Source organism: Chanodichthys erythropterus, chromosome 11 (assembly GCF_024489055.1).
Source record: "Chanodichthys erythropterus isolate Z2021 chromosome 11, ASM2448905v1, whole genome shotgun sequence".
NCBI classification, from domain to species: domain Eukaryota; kingdom Metazoa; phylum Chordata; class Actinopteri; order Cypriniformes; family Xenocyprididae; genus Chanodichthys; species Chanodichthys erythropterus.
In genome coordinates this window covers 26,304,135-26,327,981 of record NC_090231.1, presented here as the reverse complement: position 1 = coordinate 26,327,981, position 23,847 = coordinate 26,304,135, and the positions used below count along the sequence as shown (strand labels likewise).

At 36.8% G+C, this 23,847-nt stretch overlaps 2 protein-coding genes across 2 annotated transcripts in view; one reads left to right on the top strand and one right to left on the bottom strand.

Moving 5' to 3' along the window:
• lmbr1 (limb development membrane protein 1) overlaps window positions 1-3,969 on the top strand; it is a 41,926-nt gene extending 37,957 nt beyond the window's left edge. The window contains exon 17 of the mRNA XM_067402156.1: window positions 141-3,969. Coding sequence (XP_067258257.1) covers window positions 141-226 — 86 coding nt within the window. The 3' untranslated portion in view covers window positions 227-3,969. The remainder of the gene's footprint in view (window positions 1-140) is intronic.
• Window positions 2,677-18,721, bottom strand: rnf32 (ring finger protein 32). Its single transcript, XM_067402157.1, has 8 exons — window positions 18,713-18,721; window positions 16,344-16,611; window positions 16,118-16,260; window positions 9,617-9,649; window positions 9,380-9,504; window positions 9,148-9,256; window positions 6,684-6,857; window positions 2,677-4,439 (listed from the first exon to the last, which is right to left on the bottom strand). Exons 1-8 carry the CDS (start codon window positions 18,719-18,721, stop codon window positions 4,224-4,226), a joined length of 1,077 nt encoding a protein of 358 aa, XP_067258258.1. The 3' UTR covers window positions 2,677-4,223.
• Between the last annotated feature and the right edge of the window lie 5,126 nt (window positions 18,722-23,847).

The following is a 23,847-nucleotide window of genomic DNA, read 5'->3' as shown; positions in this document are numbered from 1 at the left end:
ACTCATGTGTAATCGGAGCAATCCACTGATGATGCATACTCTAGTTTTGGGGTTTAAAATGCTAGTTTGTCTATGTGATACAGAGTGAGAAAAAAAAAGAAGAGATAAAATCTAAATCTGTCAAATTTTTGGGGTTTCAGGTCTGGATAAATTGAATCTGTCAAACAACACAACGGATGCAGAGTCAGGGAAACACGCTGTCAACGGGCACCAGAAAACTCTGTGAGAGAAAAATCATCAGGACATTCTCACACAAACACGTGAATGTGTATACAGTTGTCTTTTTCATTTTAATAGTATAGTAATATACAGTCAGAGAGCATCAAAGGCTAAAAAAATAGAAAAGGGATAATAATTAGGAATAGATGTTAATGTGAGATACTTCTAGTGTCACCTGACGTGTAGAATATGTCCATCACCTCATCTGAGCAGTCAATGCCACTGAAACTCACTGCAGTATGCTTCCATCTGAAACAAGTCTGAGATTCACAGTGATTTAATTTTGGTTATCATTGTTTGTTGTTCAGTTTGTAAATGCTTTCTTTTCAAGTGAAAAATTGTATTCTTTTTGATGACCTGCACATCTCTTGACATAATCCTTCAATGGAGGATTATTATTATCATCTATACTTTCTCTTTGATTAGTTGAAATATTAAGCTGTTTGCCAAGCTGATTGAATTTCATGTGCATAGGGCATATCATTTTCCTCTTAAATTATTGTAGATTTTGTGCCCTTGTTGATCAGTAATTTGTAAAGTTAAATGGAATTTCTAAACAGGTTTAGGCCACAAGAGCAGTTCACGTAAAAACAATTTTTTTTTAATATTGACACAAGAGACACCATTACATGTAATCTTAGGGCTGTATTCCCTTAAGAATTGCAGAGCTTTGAAATTTGCACTGGGAAAGAAATTGCTGCAGTGAGTGTAACTTAACATTTATATAGTTTCAAATGTTTTAACACCAAATTGACTGATTCTAATTAAAATGACACTCATTACAAAGTCAGTTCATGATAATATACAAGCAAAATGTGATGGCCAAATATTCTGACAAATACTCTGAACGTTTGATTGTCAGAATAGTCCATATCTGTCATATTTCTTGCTTAGATTTTGTATGTTTTGTAATCTGAAAGCTTGCTATTCTGTGTCTGCCATTGAATATGTTTACACTCAATTATGCATACATGATCAATTATTATTTATAAGATGATCAATTTTAAATGAGGAAGCATTATGATTTTAGTTTCCTCATGCTGTACTGTGACAATTCAGGTTTGTTGGATGCGACAGAATTTAAGTAATGGGAATCGACAAGGAAACTCCCCAAACATGTGCCTTACTCAAAATGTTGGCATATTCTGGGTAGTATTGGAATGTTACTACCAGTGGAGGAGCCTACCTGCCAAATTTCTACTTGCACTGCAACTGCTCTTGTTTCCATCGGTAGGCAAAGTTTAGAGTCGGACATTATGGGTTCGAGTCACTACCAACAACCAGCTTATTGTGTTTACTTGAATCGGTTGCGGCAGATTGTGTTTAGGAATGTTGCGACCTGCCAGTCACTCGGTAATATCACCTCAATGAATTAACACATTCAATGGATTGTAGTGTACCGTAGTCTAGAATTAGGGAAGCAACAAAAATGAAATGACAGCAGAGAAATGCTCTCTGTTGTCTTAGTAGTAAAAATACACCAAATATTTGGGAGAAGGTGAGGCACAATCTTGGGATTAAGCTTCCTGTTCCTGTTCTTAAATCTGCTGCTACTTCCTCCACATTTGATACTATGCTATGCTACATGTACTACACAAAATGATTGGGGCTTTTTTCCCTTGATGAGGGAGCATATAACCAGTAACATACATCCTTTGTACTTGGTTATCGCTGCAGAGCTTGTTTGTCTTGTTTCAGCATCACTAGCAAAACAGCCTTCAAACATCCAGTCTGTAGTTCCTGAAGCTGCTTTGCTTTTTGCAAATGGCAGATTATCATATCCATGAACATAAATGTTTTTCCACTCGCTCTCCTGCTGGATTTTAGGCTAACTTAGCCTGTTTGGTCTAGTGAATTACTGGCGTAGGCAGATTAGAGGTTACACTCTTATATTATGTAGGATCTTGTATATAAAGGCAGTAAAACAGGACTGCAGAGCCACATCACGCCTAATAATAAACTTATTGTGTGGTGAAATGAATGTGAAGTTCAGGCTGAGGCAGTTGTCATTACACATGTAAAAAGCAGCACAACGTTTTGAAGGGTCTCCTTTGTAGCTATGAAATAGTGTCATAGAATTATTATTATTATTATTTTTTACATTATTTTAATTTTATTTAAATGTTACTGATCACACAATTATTGTACAATATGTTCAGTATAGTTTCAGTTTCCAAACATTCCCATTCCGACGACAAAAGCAACAGGCCATTGATGACAAAACTATTGTTTAGGCCATTCCTGTCATTTCTCTCACAAGATTTGATGTAAAGCTACTTAGACATCCAGTGGTAAGCCTCGCATTAATGTAAATGATGTATTTACGTGTATATACAGTATATTTCCTTTTTTTTATTTTTGTAGAATGTAGATATGAAACGGGCTCTCGAGCCTCATTCATACTATGCTTTTTGTGGAAAAGGCCAGACAACTAGTCACTCAGCATTTGTTTATTGTAAAAAAAAAAAAAGAAAAAAGAAAAAAAGAAACAAACAAAAAAAAATCACCTCTGATGCCTTAAACAGGCTTTCTAGGCTTTTTTTCGTTTTTGTCTCCTGTTGTCTGGTATTGAGGAGACGTGCCGTGCATGTGTGAGTTGTGCAAATGAGTGAAAGTGTGAGACAGATTGCTAGCGTGTGTACCTTTTTATTGACTAATTCACTGTGAATCCCTCTTGTGATTGTCAATAATATAGCATACCAAAACGACAGGGTGGGTCTTTAAACGCAAACTGGCCAAAGGCAAAAGAACCTGTCAGGGCACTGATATGGAATATTAATGTTTGGGCAGAAAACATTTTAAGAAATAGATTGGATTTTGTGTCTGCAAAGTTGAAGGATTCACATGAGGGACACTGAATTCAAAGCCTGTGAAAAGGTCATTTAAAATTGACACCTCAGTGGGTTCTGTGGTTCAATATGATGCATTATTTTGGTATTTTTATTGTCATGGATTTAACAAAGTTACTTGTAAAATACCTTTTCTTCCTGTTGATTTGCACAAAGAATATTTTGTAAGAAAATATCTGGGGAAGTGTATTATGTCAATAATTGTGTCATTTTGAAGTAAGCTTTTTTTAAATGTTTTTTTTTGTTTGTTTTTTTCCTCTTGTGTATGTCTCTGTGTATGTGTATTTGTATCAAACTTTAAAGTCAAGTTTGTCTGCACAAAGTTTGTAATGCCAGAACATCTTGTGTCATTAGTAACTATCAATACTGTCTGTGGACAAAATGCAAAATTCTACTCTTTGGTTTTTATTTAATTGGCTTTTTGAGGGATGTTGCTGTGCCGGGCTTCACACCTGGTCCTACTTTATGCAGCACAAGGACTGATGTGTCAGTTGGTGTTGGGTTTCTCAAAATAGAGGCATTTGCAGTGATGTACTAGAATTAGCTGTGAAAGAAAAAGAAGCCTATTCATTCCATATTCTGTTTTTCTGCTTCAGTTGTTCATCTCTTTCCAATCTTCCTCCCATCGTCTGTACAACATTGTTCTTACAAAAGCTACAAAACTATACTAAGTCAAGGATGCTGTGGTATTTTCAGTTCATCAGTCTGTTAAACTCTGACAGACAACGTTTCACTAGACAGTGGCCTCTCTACACACTGAAACCGCTTGTTTGTTAATCATAGGTTAAATGTCTGGTCTCATTTGAATTCTCATCTTTAACACTAAGGGATAGATTAATTCAGTTTTTTTTTTTTTTTTTTTTTTTGCCTGTTGCTTCTTTTACATGTGTGAATGTATTTTGAGAATGTTTTTCTCCCATTAGTGTTTAATTGCATATGTTCGTGAAGCAAAATGTCCAGATTCTCTTTAGTTTACTTTGTATTTCAATTCAGTTTACAATAAAGTTTGTGGCTTTTGACAGTTTTTTTGGGGACCGTATCATGATGTAAAACCAGAAATTCAGACTTTAAGTGTGTTGTGGAGGAAGTTTAATTTGTTACATTAAGTAAATACACTAGAACATCAGGAGGACAATGTAATAATTATAGTGAGCTTCAATTAGAAACAAGCATTTTAGCGTAGTGTGACCGGCAGAGAGGACATTTGGGTTTCGCCTCCTGGCAGAAAAGCTCAAAGGCCTGCAGACAGGGTTCGTGGAAGATATGGGAACAGGATAATAATAGGATGTTTCTGTCTTTCTTCGATGAGCCATTGTGTGAGCTTAAGCAGTTCAGGCAAATGGCGCAGTCCTGAACACCTCGCTGGACAGCCTAATGGAACCAAAAAAAAAAATCATTTGTAGAGTCAATTTGTAGGTTTTTGTGTAATTCAAAAAAGTATTTCTGTACCAGGAAAGAGCTCCCCAGTGGAAAACATTATCAGTGAGTAATCAGACTAAGTATGTGAGAACAAACAGTAATGCTGCCTGCTAATGATTTAAGTGAGAATTACACTGATAATCCTTAAAATGCATAGTGTATATATACCCATCCAGTTGCTTTCAATGAGGTGCTAAAATGTCAACGACATAGTATATATCATACAGTATCCATTTGCAAATGTAACCAATGGTCTAATAGGATAAAACATTAATTGTGCACTACCCATAAAATGGTGTCAGGGACCATTCTTGACGTTTAAGAGACTATAACCATTCAAAATGCACAATGATTTATGCTGGTAAGGCGCCACTATGACACTGACACCAGCCATTAGTAGGTGCAACTGATTGAAAATAGCAACTAAAAGTTATTCAGATACAAAGATGATCAATTGCTGATATGCATCTGTTGATCACATGTCTTTTGACCTGTATCCATTTAAATGAAACTTAGTGTACCATGCTTGGTGCCAAGTTGTTCTTGATGTCCCCTGGTTTACTGTGGGACAAATATCTATGTATATACACCACCGTTCAAAAGTTTGGAATAATTTTTTGAAAAGTCTCTTATGCTTGCCGAAGCTGATTACAAATACAGCAAGAGTTGTAATATAAAATATTTATATAATTTAAAATAACGGTTTTCTATTAATATATTTTAAAATATAATTCCTATGATGACATCTCTATCTTTCAACATCATTATTTCAATAACCAGTGTCATGATCATTCAGAAATCATCCTAATATGCTGATTTGCTGCTAAATTATTGATTACTATTGGTAATCAATTATTAATAACGGTTCTTATTATTTTAAATGTTGAAAAAGTTTATAGAAATATTTTATAACATTATATATATCTTTACTGTCACTTTTGTTCACTTTAATGTGTCCTTACTGAATAAAAGTAATTACTTCTTTAAAAAAATAAATAAATAAAATCATTCCCCTAAATTTTGAATGGAAGTGTATCTCATTTTACACAAGAATTAAGCAGCACAACTGTTTTCAAAGTTGATTATAAAAAGAAATAACAATAAGAAATGTTTCTTGAACAGCAAATCATCAGCATATCAGAACGTTTTCTGCTGGATCATGTGACACTGGTGTAACGATGCTGAAAATTCAGATTTACCATCACGGGAATAAATTACATTTTATAATATATCCAAATAGAAAAATGTTATTTTAAATTGTATTACTGATTTCATTGTATTTTTGAAATGCAGTTGGTGAGCATAAGAGACTCCTTTTAATAGCATAAAAAAATCTTAATTATTCTAGTCTTTTGACCAGTAGTGTACTGTTAATATGCATTTAATCATCAAAATAAATTCTTCTATTACTCCCTTGAATTTATTTTATTAATGAACATTTGCTGATGTTTCATGTCGCAGTCGTGAACAGGCACGCCTCGTTCCGTGAGAGTGTTTTCCTGTTACGCTATCGGGAAAATGATTAGCAGATTTATGACCGCTGCATGCAGCTCGTATCACAGTTGAAATTCAGTTGAGTCTAACAGAAGGTAGGTGTGCAGCCATAATCATTAACTGACTGTCAGCTTCCTTTATTCAGCGAAGGCCAATTGCTTCGCACAAGAACATTTCATAATTGTTCTCTGTGTTTGTCTGGGTGGGAATGGGTTAGTTCTGACTTGAACTCTGCTAACTCTAGGTTTGAGTCTATCTGCCCGACCTCTCATCCAGAAGATAAAAAATGAGCGTTTCCTTTTTTAGTGGATCACCGCCATTAGCTGCCTCAACACAATAACAATGAGGCCCACTGAAACGCCAAAGCTTTTCTTCAGCTTGCATGTAATGAAAGGCTAGGCGTGCACTATCCGCACAGCTTGTGTTTTTTAGTAAACATAGTGGATTATTTCCACTCATTCATTAGCAAGGTAAACAATCATCTCATGGAGGGTTTGATACTGTTGAATTGGAACATCTGTGCTGCTAGTGCGGCTCGAGCGCTCTGGGACAGGTGGCGGCATGTCGGGCTAAGGGCAGGACCGAGGAGCGACTGCAGAGAGGGATTAGAGGCATTGATGAGCTGCTCTTTTATAAAGGTACACTGGTATTTCAGTCTCCGTCTGCATGTGTAGGTGAAGGAGCAGCGGCATTATCGCAAACCTTCTCTTGAGCTTCCAGCCAGTCCTTATCCTCCATTTCAGAAACACTTGTGTGCTTGACGTCAAAGCGGCGCAGGATTTCGTGGCTCATGGCCACAGAGCGATCGATATCGTTCAGGAACGCTTCCACGTCTGTGCTGCATGACTGCACCAATATGTCGTTCATCTCCTGAAACTGATTAAGAAAATAAAAGGCATGAAAATGGGTTTCAGACAGACTTGACAAGGCAAACTGATGTTCCATCGTAACGTAAATCAATTCTGAATCTTACACTGACAGTGAAAAGATGTTAACAGCCAGATCAATAGCAATATAAATGGATGTATAAAGGAACATTTTTGGACAATCCCAGAAATTGACCTGCAAGATTAAGCATGCACAGGTACGCACGCACATCCTGTGGCGGCTATTGCACTGAATGACATCAGTGGTTTCTTTATAGCTGTATTTGATCAGTAATTAAACAGACGTTAAGCGTTCCACAGAGTTCAAACGTAGACCTTCCTAAAGAAGGACAAACAACACTTGGCAATGTGAACTCTGCCTCCTCACATTCAAGCAAAAGAGAGGGCAGGTACAATCTATCTTAATGTCACCAATTTAACTTTCTAATATGTTGACTTAGTGAGGTACCTGAGGGGAAAAAGAGCGACGAGTTGATTGAAAACCTATCTAAAAGCAAAGTGATAAGCATACTACATTCTTTCTCTCTTTTGTTCCATATTGTTTAGCTGGTTAACTGCTTCCCGGTGTGCCAAAGGTCCAGAGAAACACAGACAAACGCTAGAAATACACTATTAACTCATTCACAAGTTACATGCCAAATAATATTTTGCCAATGCTAAATCGTGGCACTAGCAACACCAAGATTATGGGTCTGATTTCTAGGGAACACAAAAAATGATCAAATGTATACCTTGAAAACACTAAGTTGATTTAATAATAATAATAATAATAAACTTTAATTGTATAGCACCTGCCATACAGGAAGTGCAGTGCTTTTACAATATTACAAAAAATACAATAAGCATCAAGTACTCCACATTTAAAATAAGTAAAAATACCATAATTAATATAATATAAGATAAAAGATGATACCCACTTTATAATGATAATAAAAGATAAAATGAGTATACATAAAATGCATACTGTAAAAATTAAAATGAAAACCAAGTACAAATGAAAGACCATAATACATAGAATGCTCAAAAAATAATTTGCTATAATAGTATAAAACATGTTTTAGCTTTCTTTTAAAACATTTAGCAAGCTTTGGATAAACTGTTTGCTAAATGAATAGTTATGTAAATGTAGATCATTTTCCCTTCTGACTGCCATTCCTGCCACTATAAACTGACTTACTTTCTAAGAGAGCATTTGGATATTAGTTGTTCAGCAATCACAGCTGAACAGTACTGAGTCCATAGTAGTAGACAAATGTAAAAAAAGAGTAAATATTCATTATTTATTTGACAACCCACAAACCTACAATACTGTCAAAGGGGTCAATGCATATATCTGTATGCTTTTACATAAGAACACTCCGTTCTTCAAAGCAATTTCAGAATATGGCTTGTACTGCTTGGAGTCTGTAATACTGCTGTCAGTTCCAGAACTGTAACCAAGACTTGACAGTTGCTGCCTCACTAGATGGCAACCTTTGCTTTCCCTGGGCTAATGCATGGGGACATCTGTGTGGGATAATGAGGGGGCTGCAGGAACAGACATCTGTGTCAGTGAAGTCCCTGACCAACAGCTTCTAACCACTTTCACCTGCTATCAGTATCCTGCACTCTGAATGGTCAAAGGGTTCACGAAACTGCCATGGAAAATAACACAAAAAGGCTTAAAAGAAAGAAAGAAAAGTGTACGAGCCTTAATTTCTAATCTCACAAATCTTGTACAAAATCATCTTGCAAGCATTATCAATAACAAATTATAAAGTTACCAGATGGACGAGAAAAGTTTAAAATATTGTAAATATATGAACGATATAATAATCGAAGACCCTGTTTATTAAGACACGTTTTGGTCTATCCGATCACAAGCAGGCGAGGGAGACACATTCCTGTTTACACCTCTTTTGTCCACTTTCGACCACTTCTGTCCTGATTTTGTCGAGGGGAGGGTCTATGGGTGGGTAAATGTATGAGGTTTTTCAGATCTTTTGATCCAATGGATGAAATAAGCTTACGCAATTTACATATGAACATGACCGGAGACGACAGAAAAACACACAGAGAGGAGCGTTTTCAACTACCTCTGGAAGTGATAACAAGTGGACAAGCTCAAAATGATTTAGACATGTATTTAGTGTCGTCTACTTGTGATCCAATTGACCAAGATTCATCTTAATATTAGGTATAAACAAGACCAATTTGATAAACTTAAAATGCTATTGTATAGAACAGAATGAAGTGTCAATCAGCACTAAAACTGTCATAAATGTCTCAATTAATGTTACCTTTTTTTCAAAGAATCTTCGTCTTAATTGTTGGTCTTTTGGAGGCACGTGTTTCCTTATGTTGCTGTACCATTTGCGAACAAGGTAGCCACGCCAGAAAGCCTGTATTCTGAGATTTTAAAAAAAGGAGAAAAACAAAACACAAGAAAACAGTTACAGGTTCATTTAAGAGACCTGGGAGCTATTTAGATGGATGTAGATTGTCCACCCTCGTGAACTTCTACATCTTTACCTGAGAGCACACTTTTCTCGATAGAGCCGAGCACCATCATAGATCACCCTTGTCTCATACTGCTCCTTCCTACACATCGGGCAGCTCTTCCTGCCTGAGAACTTCTCAAAAGACTTCAGACACACCTGAAATTTGTGGCACAAATGGACTAAATCACTAACTCAGAGTGATTTCTATAAGGTGTTATTAAAGCCTCCATGCCAATTCATGATGTTGGAAGGATCTGTGGTGACTTACTTTGTGAAATACATGGGAACAGGAGAGTAGGACCTATACAAACATCAGAAGAAAAATCATTAAACATGCAGTCCTGACTATTTTAGGGAGCAACTCTAAAATGAAAACAAATTAATTATATTGCAATTTAATGACTTGTTTGCACTAAAAATATTGTTTTTTTTAAGCATTTTTCTTCACTCAAATTACAGATTTAAGGTATCCAAAACACAAATTAAAAGCTTATTTTATAATATATAGTACAAAGTTTATAATGGCTATTATTGTTCAATAAACAATATTTTATATTATAATGTTGCATACTTGCCAAAGAGGGTCTGATGGGGGGAGGGGTTTATCAACAACTACAGTTCAGGTTCCATAGTTATGCCAGTAGGTGGTGGCAAAGGACTGACTTTAAGAGTGAGTTAGACCATCCAATAAAAAAATACTGATTCATTCTGGAATGAAGCAAGGTTGTAAACCAGGAAAATATTTGAACTTTGAACAACAACTTATAAGGCGCAACCGACAAGCAAAGTTGCTCCGGGATGAAGCTGAATCTGACGCTTTATATCAATCCACTGACCAGAGCTGTCCCTGTAATGGGAAATCCCCTTAACCATTGAAATAATACTATGACAATGATATCGCTTTTCTCGTTCAAACTGATTTTTTTTTCTCCATGAATATATGATTGACCTGAAGCATGAAAACTGTATCATATACTTGGAAATATATGAGCAATATCATGCTCAATCCAGAATCGTATCGCAAATCAAGAACGGATTTATTGTCCCAGCCCTATTATTAGGGATTGCTCCTGTCTGCCTCGCTGCTCAGACTGGTTTGCGTCTGTAACTCCGTATAGCTTTGCATTTTTTCCGTTGTTGCTTATATTATTATTACCTTACATATAATATTGCCTACCACATTAATCTGACATCGCTAGCTTGTAATCTTTGAATCTAAATCGCTGTTACAACACTTTTGCATCTCGCTAGCTTGTTAACTTGTCATCAGTCTCTCGCGCACTCCCTTTTCAACGCTTTCATCAAACAGCTGTGGTAACTCGGATCAGTCTACAAACACTGTGAGTCATGTCATCCTCTCCCAGCATTGTCTCATGTTCCATTTGCAAGATGTTCAGCATAGCTCTCTCTGTCAGCGACAAGGGATTTACATGTCATAAATGTAGGGAAATAGTCAGGCTGACAGAGAGAATCTCAGAATTAGAGACACACATCCAAACTTTAATTGAGGATAGTAAGAATGCAGGGGCTTCAGATACTGTTTTGGATGTGGCTAGCTTAGTGAACTCTGTACATTGTTCGGTTCCGGCTGTAGAGCCCATGCAGCAGGGCACTTAGGTAACGGTGAGGCGGCCTAGCCGCGGAAAACACCACTCTTCCGCTCCAATAAGAACATCAAACAGGTTCTCCCCACTCAGTGACGCACCCACTGAGAATCCTGTTGAAAATGCCCTAGTTATTGGCGATTCTATTACACAGAATATGAAAATAGAGACACCAGCCCCCATAGTCACATGTTTGCCGGGAGCCAGAGCACCTGACATCAAAGCAAATTTAAAAGTGCTGGCTAATGCTAATTGTAAATACTCTAAAATTATTATTCACGTCAGCACTAATGATGTTCGACTTCGCCAGTCGGAGATCACTAAAATTAACATTAAAGAGGTGTGTGAACTCGCAATTACAATGTCAGGAGAAGTAATTTGCTCTGGTCCCCTTCCTGTTCGTTGGAGTGATGAGATAGTTAGCAGATTATCATCAATCAATGGCGGGCTGTCTAAGTGGTGTCCGCAAAATAATATAGGTTTCATAGACAATTTGAAAAGTTTTTGGGGCAGACATGACCTGTTGAAAAGAAATGGTATTCATCCCTCCCAGGATGGTGCTGCTCTTCTCTCTAGTCATATGGAACATAGTCTTAGAGCTGAAACATGACAAACTGGGGCCCAGATCAGGAAGAAGACAGACTGGCTAAACCGACCATCTGCTAGCTGCCTCACGTAATAGAAGTCAGATAATTCCCAACACATACACTCTAAAAAATGCTGGGTTAAAAACAACCCAAGTTGGGTTAAATATGGACAAACCCAGCAGGTTGGGTTAAAGGACACATATTATGCCCTCTTTCACAAGATGTAATATAAGTCTGGTCTGGTCAAGTTTCAGTTTAAAATACCCCACAAATTTACCCCTATTTGGGGGTGAGCAAAAACATGCCTTTTACTATATTACTATATTGCTGGCTAAAAAAATAAATCCAAATTTGGTTGAAAAAAATGGCTGGGTGAAAACAACTCAATCTCTGGTTTTGTCCATATTTAATCCAGCATTTTTTAGAGTGTAGAAACTCTTACACCTAGATATTATCACATAGAGACTGTGTCTGTACCCCGAATTAGTAAAAACAAAAAAAACCTTCCAAACCCATTTAATGGTAAAATTTTAATTGATGTTCAACAAATAAAAAATAGAGATAATAATGATAAACAAATGATAAAGCTTGGGTTGTTAAATATTAGACCCTTTCTTCAAAATCAATTATTGTAAATGATATTATCACAGACAATAATCTAGATGTGCTGTGTTTGACAGAAACTTGGCTAAAACTGGATGATTACATTACTTTAAATGAGTCTAGTCCTCAAGGTTATGATTATCAACACAATCCTCGTCAGAAAGGCAAAGGGGGAGGTGTTGTTGTAATTTATAGTAATATTTACAGTATTAGTCAAAAGTCTTTCAAATATAGTTCCTTCGAAGTGATGGTGCTTTACGTAACATTATGCAAGTTGACATTTGTGCTGGCTACTGTATACAGGCCACCGGGACACCATACAGACTTTATTAAAGAATTTGCTGATTTTCTATCGGAGTTAGTACTAGCTGCAGATAAAGTCATTGTTGTTGGTGATTTTAATATCCATGTAGATAATAAAAAAGACTCATTGGGATTGGCATTTGCAGACATGCTAAACTCTATTGGTGTTAGACAACACGTGTCGTAATCATACTTTAGATCTAATATTGTCACATGGAATCGATTTTGATGCTGCTGAAATTCTGCAGCAGAGTGACGACATCTCAGATCATTATCTAGTCTTGTGTATACTACAATTAGTCAAGGTGGCTAAACTGCCTCCCTGCCATAAATATGGTAGAACCATCACTTCTACCACTAAAGATCGCTTTATAAATAATCTTCCTGATCAGTTTCATCGCTTTAGCATACCAGACAGCTTAGAAGACCTCAATGTTGCAACAGAAACTACTGCCTCTGTCTTTTCCAGCACATTAGACTCAGTTGCTCCTTTGCATTTAAAAAAGATTAAGGAAATTAATCCAAAGCCATGGTACAAGGAGCACACTCGGGCCCTAAAAACAGCAGCTAGAAAAATGGAGCGCAGCTGGCAGAAAACAAAACTAGAAGTATTTCACATTTTGTGGAGAGAGAGAATGATTGAGTACAAAAAGGTCTTACAAACTGCTAGATCTGCCTATTTTTCAAAACTCTTAGAAGAAAATAAACCTACACAACCCTAGGTATTTATTGATACAGTGGCTAAATTAACAAGAAATAAAGCTTCAACTTCTGATGTTTCCAAAGAGCACAGCAGTAATGACTTTATGAACTTCTTTACTTGCAAAATTGATAATATTAGAGAAATAATTATAACCATGCAACCGTCTACTACAGTATCACGTCAGACAGTGCATTGTAGTGTCCCTGAGGAAAAATTCAATTCATTTACTGCTTTAGTAGAGAAAGAATTGTCTAAACTTTAAATCGTCAACAACATGTATGTTAGACCCTATACCGACTAAGCTATTGAAAGAGATGCTTCCGGAGGTCATAGATCCTCTTCTTAATATCGTTAATTCATCTTTATCACTAGTATACGTACCAACAACTTTTAAGCTGGCTATTATTAAACCTCTTATTAAAAATTTTAAAAAGATTAAGGAAATTAATCCAAGTGATGGTGCTTTATATATATATATATATATATATATATATATATATATATATATATATATATATATATATATATATATATATATATATATATATATATATATATATATATATATAATATATATATACCAGCAGTCAAAAATGTAATTTATCCTTCACTAACAGCCGCTATAATTTTCTATATGCATATCAATCCAGTTTGCTGGTATATTTTTTATAAGGTAATCAAGTATCACACATCCTGTTTGTTCTTTGAAAAGCTTGTATATGTGGGTTTTAGACATGATTATATAACACATCAAGTGAGTAAGGCTCAACTTTTTTTCGCTTGTCCACAAACAATTTTGATGAAAAAGCATGGACTATTTATGTTGTTTTTTTAATATGTTTATATAAGGCAGTCATCTGTGAGGGGCTGCCGCTTTACTTTCGTATTGTTGTTGTTTGTTTATCTTTTAATTAAATTTACTTTGAATGTTCACCATTTCCCGCCTCCTCCTTCCCTGAACCTTTAACTTTGTTACAAATAAATACTACAAAATAATATTCTAATATATAATATGAAATATATATTAATATTAAATATTATTGCTTCCTAATTAAAATGTTCTACTTTTTGGTCTTTTTGGTCACATCTTGGTGAAATGTGAAACTTTTTATTAAACTCTGAAATCTAATTAACACGCACATATAGACACATGCTCAAACTAATATTTACATGTGACTAAGGCAACTTTGTTGACTCTGTTGCTCTGAACATCTGGTCTTTTTTTCCCAGCATTCTTAGGGAGATTGGCATCTTAAAAGAGAATTGGGAAGCTGTAAATAGCTTGTTGACCTCTCACACTGACCTAACTGACTGCTACTTCATTCACAAAACAGCTAGTTACAGCTAGTTATGGTAAATTTGAAGAGTTACAGGACCCTAAAAAGTGAGATTGTCTACATGTGTATATGTAGGAAAAAGTGGGGGCATCTGCTGACCAACAGAACATACTGCAGGAACATCATACCTTGAATGAAGATAAAAAATATGACAGATGAGGAGATACAACTGTATGACACAAATAATACAGCCAAAATTTATGTCCGATTTTCTTTTCTCTGTCATTTAATCTGGCCAACAATTAAAAGCGATAGTTGTTTAAATATGAGTTAGGTTCATAGATTCACCACACGGTCATATTATAATTATTAAATGATCTTGTGTCCTCCACATAGTTTTTTAGGTTTTTTTTTCTGGGACAGAAAACATAAATTACTATATTCAGCTGCAGATCTGATCTGCCACTTAATATCATATTGAGCAAAACACAACAGTAGATCTACAATATTAGCCTAATATCAGTTCACAAATATGCTTATCACCATATTATTTTGGCAGTTTGTCGTGTTTTTCCAAATGAAATGGTGAAGAAAGCTCTGAAGTGACTGAAGGTCATGTAACATGAAGTGTCACATGTGTTTGAGTTTGTGTAGAAGACAAATTCATTCACACAGAGACAAGCAGGACATGTAGACTTATAAGCGACATGCTTTGGCTTTTGTCCCGTTCATTTCTACTGTGTGAAAGCCTTGAAATGTCTGCTGTGTGTGAAACTCACGTAAAGGTTTGTGACATCAAACATACTGTCTCTCCCCCATCCTTAGGTTGCCAGTTATTCAATACAAGGATAATACACATTAGTCAAAGCATTCTCATTCCCCATTCTCAAGGGATGTGGGACGCAGATTTAAGTGAAATGCTGTCGGCTCTTCTAGCTGGATGCACTAGGTATGATGCATTCACGAGACTGACTACAAGAGACAGCTTTGAGAGCCAGTGTTTGAAGCTTCAGCCCTTACAGTTTCTGTCTGAACAGTAGTTCCGAGTGGTTAGGCTCTCTGAGAGCCTGACTATCTCGGGCTCTGGCAGTATGGAATCGGTCATGACAGCCGCTGGCATGTAACTGTGGGATGGGGACTCCTTTGAGACTTATGTCACCCATTAAGACATCAACCCTTCAGCATTGCAGCGTGGGTATTCGGTTCCCCATAGCACCTTCTAGGGGACGCAGCATGAGTTCCCATTTGAAAGGGAACATCTCAGATTACACTTGTAACCATGGTTCCCTGAGATAGGAACCGAGACGCTGCTTCCCTTTGCCATGCTTCAGGTATCCTATGCCAAGGTCCATGTATCCTTCAGACAAGAAGTGGATGACGTATTTCACAGGTGCCTTTTTATACTCATGGTCGCACCTGTAGTGACAGCATCGGCTGTTGCAGGCCAAAGAACATTGTCATGTTTTCATAGAAAATTTTGTTTGGATTCCCCCACTAATCACATAGGCTAAATGGCATATTTTTGGTTTCAATATGAGGCACTTTTAATTTTATACCTTCAATAACTTTGGAACTTAACAATCAAATGTAAATTTATTTATTTTTTGCCATCTGGAAGTTGCATTCAAATTCCACTTGCCTTAAAGTCTATGGTGGCATGTGAATGGGCATGACGCCTCTAAGGGCAGTTACCTGTGGTTGCAGACGAAACTCCTCCCTGCATATCACACAGGGCTGGGTTGAGTCTCCCTCCTGGATGGACCTGGTTTTGACCTCTGCCCACTCCTCTGCTGTTAGTCTTCTTGAGGGAGCTGCCACCAGACCCATCCTCTGGGCTGCATCATCATCAACAACTGCATATTAGCCACTGCGAGGTTTCAACAAAATTTCAGCATAAAGCACCATGATTGCAGCCTACCAAGAGTCAGAGGTGGAGGGGCATGATCCAGCACATATTCTCTCTCCTCTTGTCCTTGTGTCCACTCAGGATATCTGACTCTCTGCCTTGTGTTGTGGTTTTTGTGCCTCCTTCTAACATGTGCAGCCCCACAACCAGCGGGACAAGAAGTGTCTGATATGGGGAGGTTATGGGGAATGTTTTGAATAGGAACGCTTCGTGTGATATGGTCCTGTAGTGCTACTGCTGCTAGAGTCAGTCTCCTGCTCTCTGCTTTATAGCCGAATCCCTACGGAACATGGAGTGGTCAAACTCAGTTAAGAAGACAGATAATAAATATCAGTCAATGTCATACATTTAAGAGCCCTTGAAAAATAATCAGTCACTGGCAAAAAAACAACAACAATAAATCCACAGTAATATAATGAATATTTGTGATCATATCCTCCTGGGACCCAGAAATAGACTTTTGTCCTATGTAGTGGACATTATATTTTAGTGATTTTCTCTGATACATGTCACAGTTTTAAGTCTGGATGTCCTGTAAAGAGCACATTCAGGGCTTTGCAGAGATACCAAATTTTTAAAGGTTTCGCCATGATAACAACAACTTCTTGGTCTTTAAATATGACTGAAAATTAAAATTAGCACTCTTATGGAAATCATATCTTATCATTTCAAATTTATTGATTTTAAATTTATTTAAAATATTTATTTAAATAAATTTATTTTCAAATTGTTTGTTATAAATCAACATTTCAGGAAAATGTTAAGGGGTTTCAAATCAAAATATGACTTTCTGTTACGAAACATTGATTTCATACATGACCCCTGTAGAGGATACCAGGACTTAAATCATGTTTATCAGGCATTTTAGGAGATACAACAAGTGAATAGGGAAATAAATTATATATCAATATTCCTATTAATTATTAGTTCAATCAAGACAACTCTCGGAGTGGATTAAATTCAACCAGCATTTATAGGCATGGGGCATGAAGCATACATGGCTTGATTTTGGCGTACGAGATCTGCTACGCTGCTGCTGCTGCTGCTGTTGCTGCTGCTGCTGAGCAAATACAAATTTGTTCAGCTTAGTCAAATAAAACAAGGAAAAGGCTGCTGCAAGAATGGTAGAACCCTGTAGCAGATCTCTACAGGTGGCGCTGAGGAGGAGGAGGGAAACCAGCGCTTTACATTGCGCAGCTTGTTGATCGCAGGCTAGGGTACGATATATATGGTTGCGTGGATTTGGAATTACTTCTGATTGGCTGGTGCCGCGGCATAGAAAGAACCAATCAGCGCTCAGTTAGTTTCATGACGGAACTATATTATTATGAAAATGTTGCCAATTACTTCTCCCATTATTACACTTCTTTTTTCATTGCATGTTGCTCCAAGAATATGCAAATTAGATACAGTGTATAGATACATTGTATTGAATGGGAAAACCAATGTATGGCCAATTTACCCACATATTGCTGGTACATCAATTAATTCCACTATATCTTTCATAACATAGTTGAGAATCATCTTTATACAAAGTTTGGTTAAAAACAATCCTGAAGCCTAAAAATGGATTGGTGATTTAAAAAAATCCCATTGTTTTTACCTATACATGTCATTTCATGACATGGTGTACACTTTACAATTATTTATTTATTTATTTTATTTTCTTACATTGACTTGGTTTTCCTATAGAGCCTAACCCTAACCCTAATGGCCTTCTGAGACAACTTCTAATCCAATGCTTTCAACCCAGTTCAAACGAACCTTTAAACTTAAACTGTGTGTTCAAGAGCAGCGCTGAAGTCTGTGATATTGATATGGCGAGTCTGGGAATTTGAGACTCTGTGTCTTACAGCAAGTTTCTATTTTATGAGAAGATTGCATGTTGTTAAATTAAACCTTGCGTCATACATGAGTGATTTATGAGTACCACAGCAATAGCAGATTATGTTGATATGATGATGATGATAATGATTACATGATTAGATGAGCAGGACTAAATTCGTAAAGCAGAAAAGAATTTTAGTCACCAGCCTCATAAAAGTCATTTTAAGTCACTATTATACAGTTTACTTTACAGCGTCAATTTATCTTACACCTGTGTCTCACAGAGATATGAACACAGAGATTAGACTACAAAGAGCTTACGAGAAGTTGCGAATGTGTCGTTGATATGGCGGACAATTGTTTACCATGGCAACTGATACCTACTACAACTCACTGAATAAGAACAGTGACCATAACAGCTAGCAAGAGCTCGTCGACTAGCGAGAAAAATAAGACATCATTCTCTAAATTATGAGGCGCAAAATAAGCAGCGACGCATTTTGATAACTTTACAAGAGAGGATCCTCAAGAGTGAAGAAAGAAAAGCACCTCACCCGCGGCATTGCTGTCCACAGAAACACTGTTTACTTGGTCGCTATGCGACGACGTTCCATTCAGTGTGACGTTCCCAAGAACTCATCTAATTTTCCTGATTGTCAATATACCTGATTACGACTGATGAACTGAATAGTTAAAATACTTTTAAAGTTTAAAAAAAGGTTTTAAAAAAATACTGAAAAATTACTAAAACTACTGAGGTCAGAAAACAATAATATTCATTTTTCATATGCACTCATTTTTAGCCGAATTATTTGGCTAAAGAAATTTAGAAACAACCGTGTCCAGTTTATGGTGTTTGTTAAAAGCACAGGAGTACTAGAACAGAAGAAAATGTATTATTTTGTTAGCTTATCTTCAATTCAATAACACGTTCAAATCACACCCCACCCCCACCATAAAGAAAAAACAAATTCATAAAAAAATAAAAATAAATAAATAAAGTTCCACTCCTCATCTTAAAGGATTAGTTCACTTCAGAATTAAATGACTCACCCCCTTGTCATCCAAGATGTTCATGTCTTTCTTTCTTTTGTCGAAAAGAAATTAAAGGGTAAGATCACCCAAAAAGACATTTCTATCATTAAGTATGCCTACTCACCCTTGTGTCGTCCCAAACCCGTCAGACCTTTGTTCATCTTCGGAACACAAATTAAGATTTTTTTGATGAAATCCAAGGTTTTTTTAATCCCCCATAAAAAAAAAAACAACTTAATTACCGTCATTCAAGGTCCAGAAATGTATTAAAGACATTGTTAAAATGTCTGATTTCACATTGTTTTGGGTGAACTAACCCTTTAAGGTTTTTGAGGAAAACAGGATTTTTCTCCATATAGTGGACTTCAATGGTTACCAGCGGGTTGAAGGTCCAAATTACATTTTCAATGCAGCTTCAAAGGGCTCTACACGATCCCAGCCGAGGAATAAGGGTCTCTGCGATGTGCATTATGTAATCACATTGGAAAGGTGTGACGTAGGTGGAAGTACCGACCCTCCAACTTCAAAATCATCCGACTTTTTTACCTTTTTTTTTTTTTTTTTTTTTTTTGTAAAGGGCATTTGGCTCTTTGCACGTTTGCTTTGTAAACACTGGGTAGGTACTTCCACCTACATCACACGTGACCTTTCCAACATGGTTACGTAATGCGTGAAGTTGTGGATGCACATCGCAGAGCTAGTGCAAGACACGCATTTGTGATTAAATAGTACATACTTTTTTTCTAAAAAAAGAAAATGACCGATTGTTTTGCTAGATAAAACCCTTATTCCTCGGCTGGGATCGTGTAGAGCGTTTTGAAGCTTCTCACCATATTACTCACCCTCATGCCGTTCCACACCCGTAAGACCTTCGTTTATCTTCTGAACACAAATTAAGATATTTTTGTTGAAATCCGATGACTCAGTGAGGCCTTCATAGCCAGCAATGACATTTCCTCTCTCAAGATCCATTAATGTACTAAAAACATATTTAAATCAGTTCATGTGAGTACAGTGCTTCAATATTAATATTATAAAGCGACAAGAATATTTTTGGTGCACCAAAAAAACTAAATAAGGACTTATATAGTGATGGCCGATTTCAAAACACTGCTTCATGAAGCTTCGGAGCATAATGAATCAGCGTGGTGAATCAGCAGTTCGGAGCGCCAAAGTCACGTGATTTCAGCAGTTTTGGCGGTTTGACACGCAATCCGAATCATGGTTTGACACACTGATTCATAACTTGTAGCGTATATGTATACAGGTAATTGTGTAACACATATGGGCCCGGTTTTACAGACGGGGCTTAGCCTAAACCAGGATTAAGCCTTAGTTTAATTAGGGCATTTAAGTAGGTTTTAATAAACGTTCACTAGAAAAAAAAAAAACATTACTGGTGTGCATCTTGAGACAAAACAGTGGCACAGTCATATTTTTATCTGTCGGTACAAGTTACTTTCAGTTAAAAGAACTCAAACATGCATTTTAGTCTAGCTTAAGCCTTGTCTGTGAAACCAAGGGATAGAATGTAAGTTGCTTTGTATAACTTGTGTTACACTTTTTCGGTCACATTTTTTAGGTATATACATGACTAAAAGGGTTTGCCTTTTCAGAGATTCAAATATTAACTTTAAATGTATAAGGTCAATTATTGGTTAAAACACATACTGTCTGGTGGAGGATCTCATCGAGCTGTCGTCAAATGCTGAATTCCTTAAAGCTTCTTTGTTCATACCTGAACCATGAGCTCAGGTGTTTCGAAGAGGTCATTCTGAGATGTTAAAAAATAATTTTAGAGCAAAAAAAAAAAAAAAATGCATGCATACAAGACACTTCACCAGTGATCCTAAGGTAATGAATGTTTTTGATTTAGAAAGTACAATGAAATGCATATATTCTGGTGCATACACAAGGTGTGAACAGCTGTCTGTGTTCAACACCCATCACATCAATAAAAGTTTCTTTAAATTCTTTAAAAAGAACATTGGCCTTCTCTTAGTGTCACAGAGGAAAACCATCAAGTTTTTTTCCCCATAGGCTCATGCATTCTTGAGATTAGTGCAAAAAAGCGCATATGGCCTTTAATGCCACATACAAAGGTATGGAGCAATTTATTTGTTTTTTCCCTGAGTGTTCAGTCAAAACCTGTATTCCCCAAACCCCATGATTTGAGGCCCATCATTTGTGTTTTTAAGTAAATAATCACAGCTTTAAAAAAATAAATAAATAAATAAATAAATCATTTTCAACAGGAACTCTTTTTGTTTCCTTCATCTCTATAAATACCAGTTTAAAGAAATTTCTATTTAGCTTTCTTCTCTGTGAACCATTTTACCCGTTTTGCTGTATGTAAAAAAAGAGGGGACTCACTTTGCCATGCAATGTGCAATGTGCTTTTAAATAAGAAATCTTTGCTGAACTTCTATTCAAACTTTGCAAGGCACAGACAGCTTGAAAAAGGAGAACTAATTCATAGATTTATCTCTGCTAAAAGAGGAGAGTATAAATCTGAATATGAACGTTCAAGTGGGAAAAGATAATTAAGGAGAGAGCTTGTTTTTAAAGCTTGAGATGAATAGTGCAATATGTATTACTGAATCATTTGAAATAACAATGGTGACATTCCCTAAGGATCCTTTATGCTTAGAAGCATTGGACAGAATGTGCAGCTTCCAATCAAGTCAGGTAACGTTATGCTATTTGCCTGATGCCTTTCAGAATTCTCAGACACACAACACAATAGCCTGTTCAAAGCTCTTGTTTGGATGGCTTTCAAGTTGGAATGAATGAATGAATGAATATTTTTTTGCTTGAACCATAGCTGACAGTTCAAATTATTTCCTGTGGATCCTTAATATAATGTCACTCTTATATAATACAACATGCATCATCAACCAACTGAGATGGGAGCTAATCAAAAGGTTGAGACGTTAATGTTATTGTGTTATTTCTGTGTCACTGCCGGTGACTAGGTAAATATGTGAAAAAAAGAAAAGAGTCTTTGTAAAGACGGAAGGCGAAATAGTTAGAACACGTCCACTGAAAATGAAATACAAATCCCTGTGTGCTTTTGCATCTTTTTATTTCATTTGCTAAGTGCTACATTACCTCATGCTTTGGACCTCACAAAGGATTTCCCATAAATCTCCTGACGGCTGAGAGTAATCGATCAGGCGGTTTGATTAACCTGTCTGAAGGGTCCTCCCACAGTACTACAGGTCTTTGCTGGATCTGCGGATGTCTTGTTGGAAATGTTCATTGTCAGTTAGCCTGGTTGAGCTCAGACTGCAGAGGATAAATTCTGGGACCGACCTGCACTGGAGGAACATCTCTGTGTTCATGCTGCACACAAACCAACAAACATAAATTTGGTGATGGCGTGTGGATTAATAGCACTGCGAGGGATGCTTTTACTATTTGTCTCTTTGGTCACATGTTACTTCCTTCCCATCAACATACCTTATACAACATATAATAATAAGTCTGGATGCTTTGCACTCGCTCTTGTAGTCTCTAAGGACTTGCTCCGTGTGCCAAGTGGATTTCACTTGAATGTCGCAGTGGTGCCCGGCAATCTGCAACACACTTGCGAAGCCATCTCGTCCCCATAATGGCCAATAATTGAGCAGAATCCATCACAGGGGCTGAAAATAGACTGCCATAATGGCCATAAATTGTAGCCCAGGAGAGATTAACACACAGAGCTGTGCAGACCCTGCTGTGCCTGAGAGTCTCCTGTACTTCAAGAGACAAGCCTGTCTAGTTCTCCTCTCTGTCACCTGCTGATTTCATACATAGGGTCAGCGATTAAAATTATAGCTCCTAAAGCATGAGGCCTTGTGCTCTTGGTAGGTGGATGTGTGGGAAGAGCTGTGCTAATACCCACCATACAGTATACCAAAGTTAGCAGTGATATCTCACCTATGCGGCATGTGGGGTTTCATTGCAATGGAAAAAGGAAGCTTATTAAAGAGCTGACAGTCATCTGGATAGCCTCGGGCTGTTTGATTGCTTACTTTGACCCCCTAACTGTTAAAGGCATAAATGATAAATGTTTATAGAAAATTAGTGTTTTCACTGAGTGTGGATTTATTATCGTTATCATTCATGTTGAACCCCCTCACATACATACACAAACATCCAGAGAGAGGGTAATTAACTCATCTCATTTAAAGCGGGAGTTTAAAGCCCAAAGACTTCCTCACAAGTCCCACATTAATCATGGCTTATTTCATGAGATTGAGTGAATGAATGACTGAATGATGGAGGCTGACATTTGCCTTGGGTTGGAGGAATGTGTTTGTGGTGAAATGTCGTAAATGCAAAAGTACTCTGAGCAAGGAATATAAATATGTCCCAAACCGCTCACTAGAATTATCACATAATTGGGGACTTTCCACGTCTACCGTAGGGCAACACCCTTTCAACTCCTTGCGCTATGCCCCAGGTTTTGAGTTTGGTTAGTTTTTATTTGTGGCTTCCGAACATTATCTCTTAATGCAAAACAGTCTTCCTGATAGAGTCAATTTGAGTGCAGGCAACAATTCTGCAAAGTTCTGTTCATTTCACACAACATTGTTTGAGGTTTGATAAAGTTCTCCACATGGTCTACCAATAATGTAATGTAATCGTGTTTCGGTTAAATCACCAT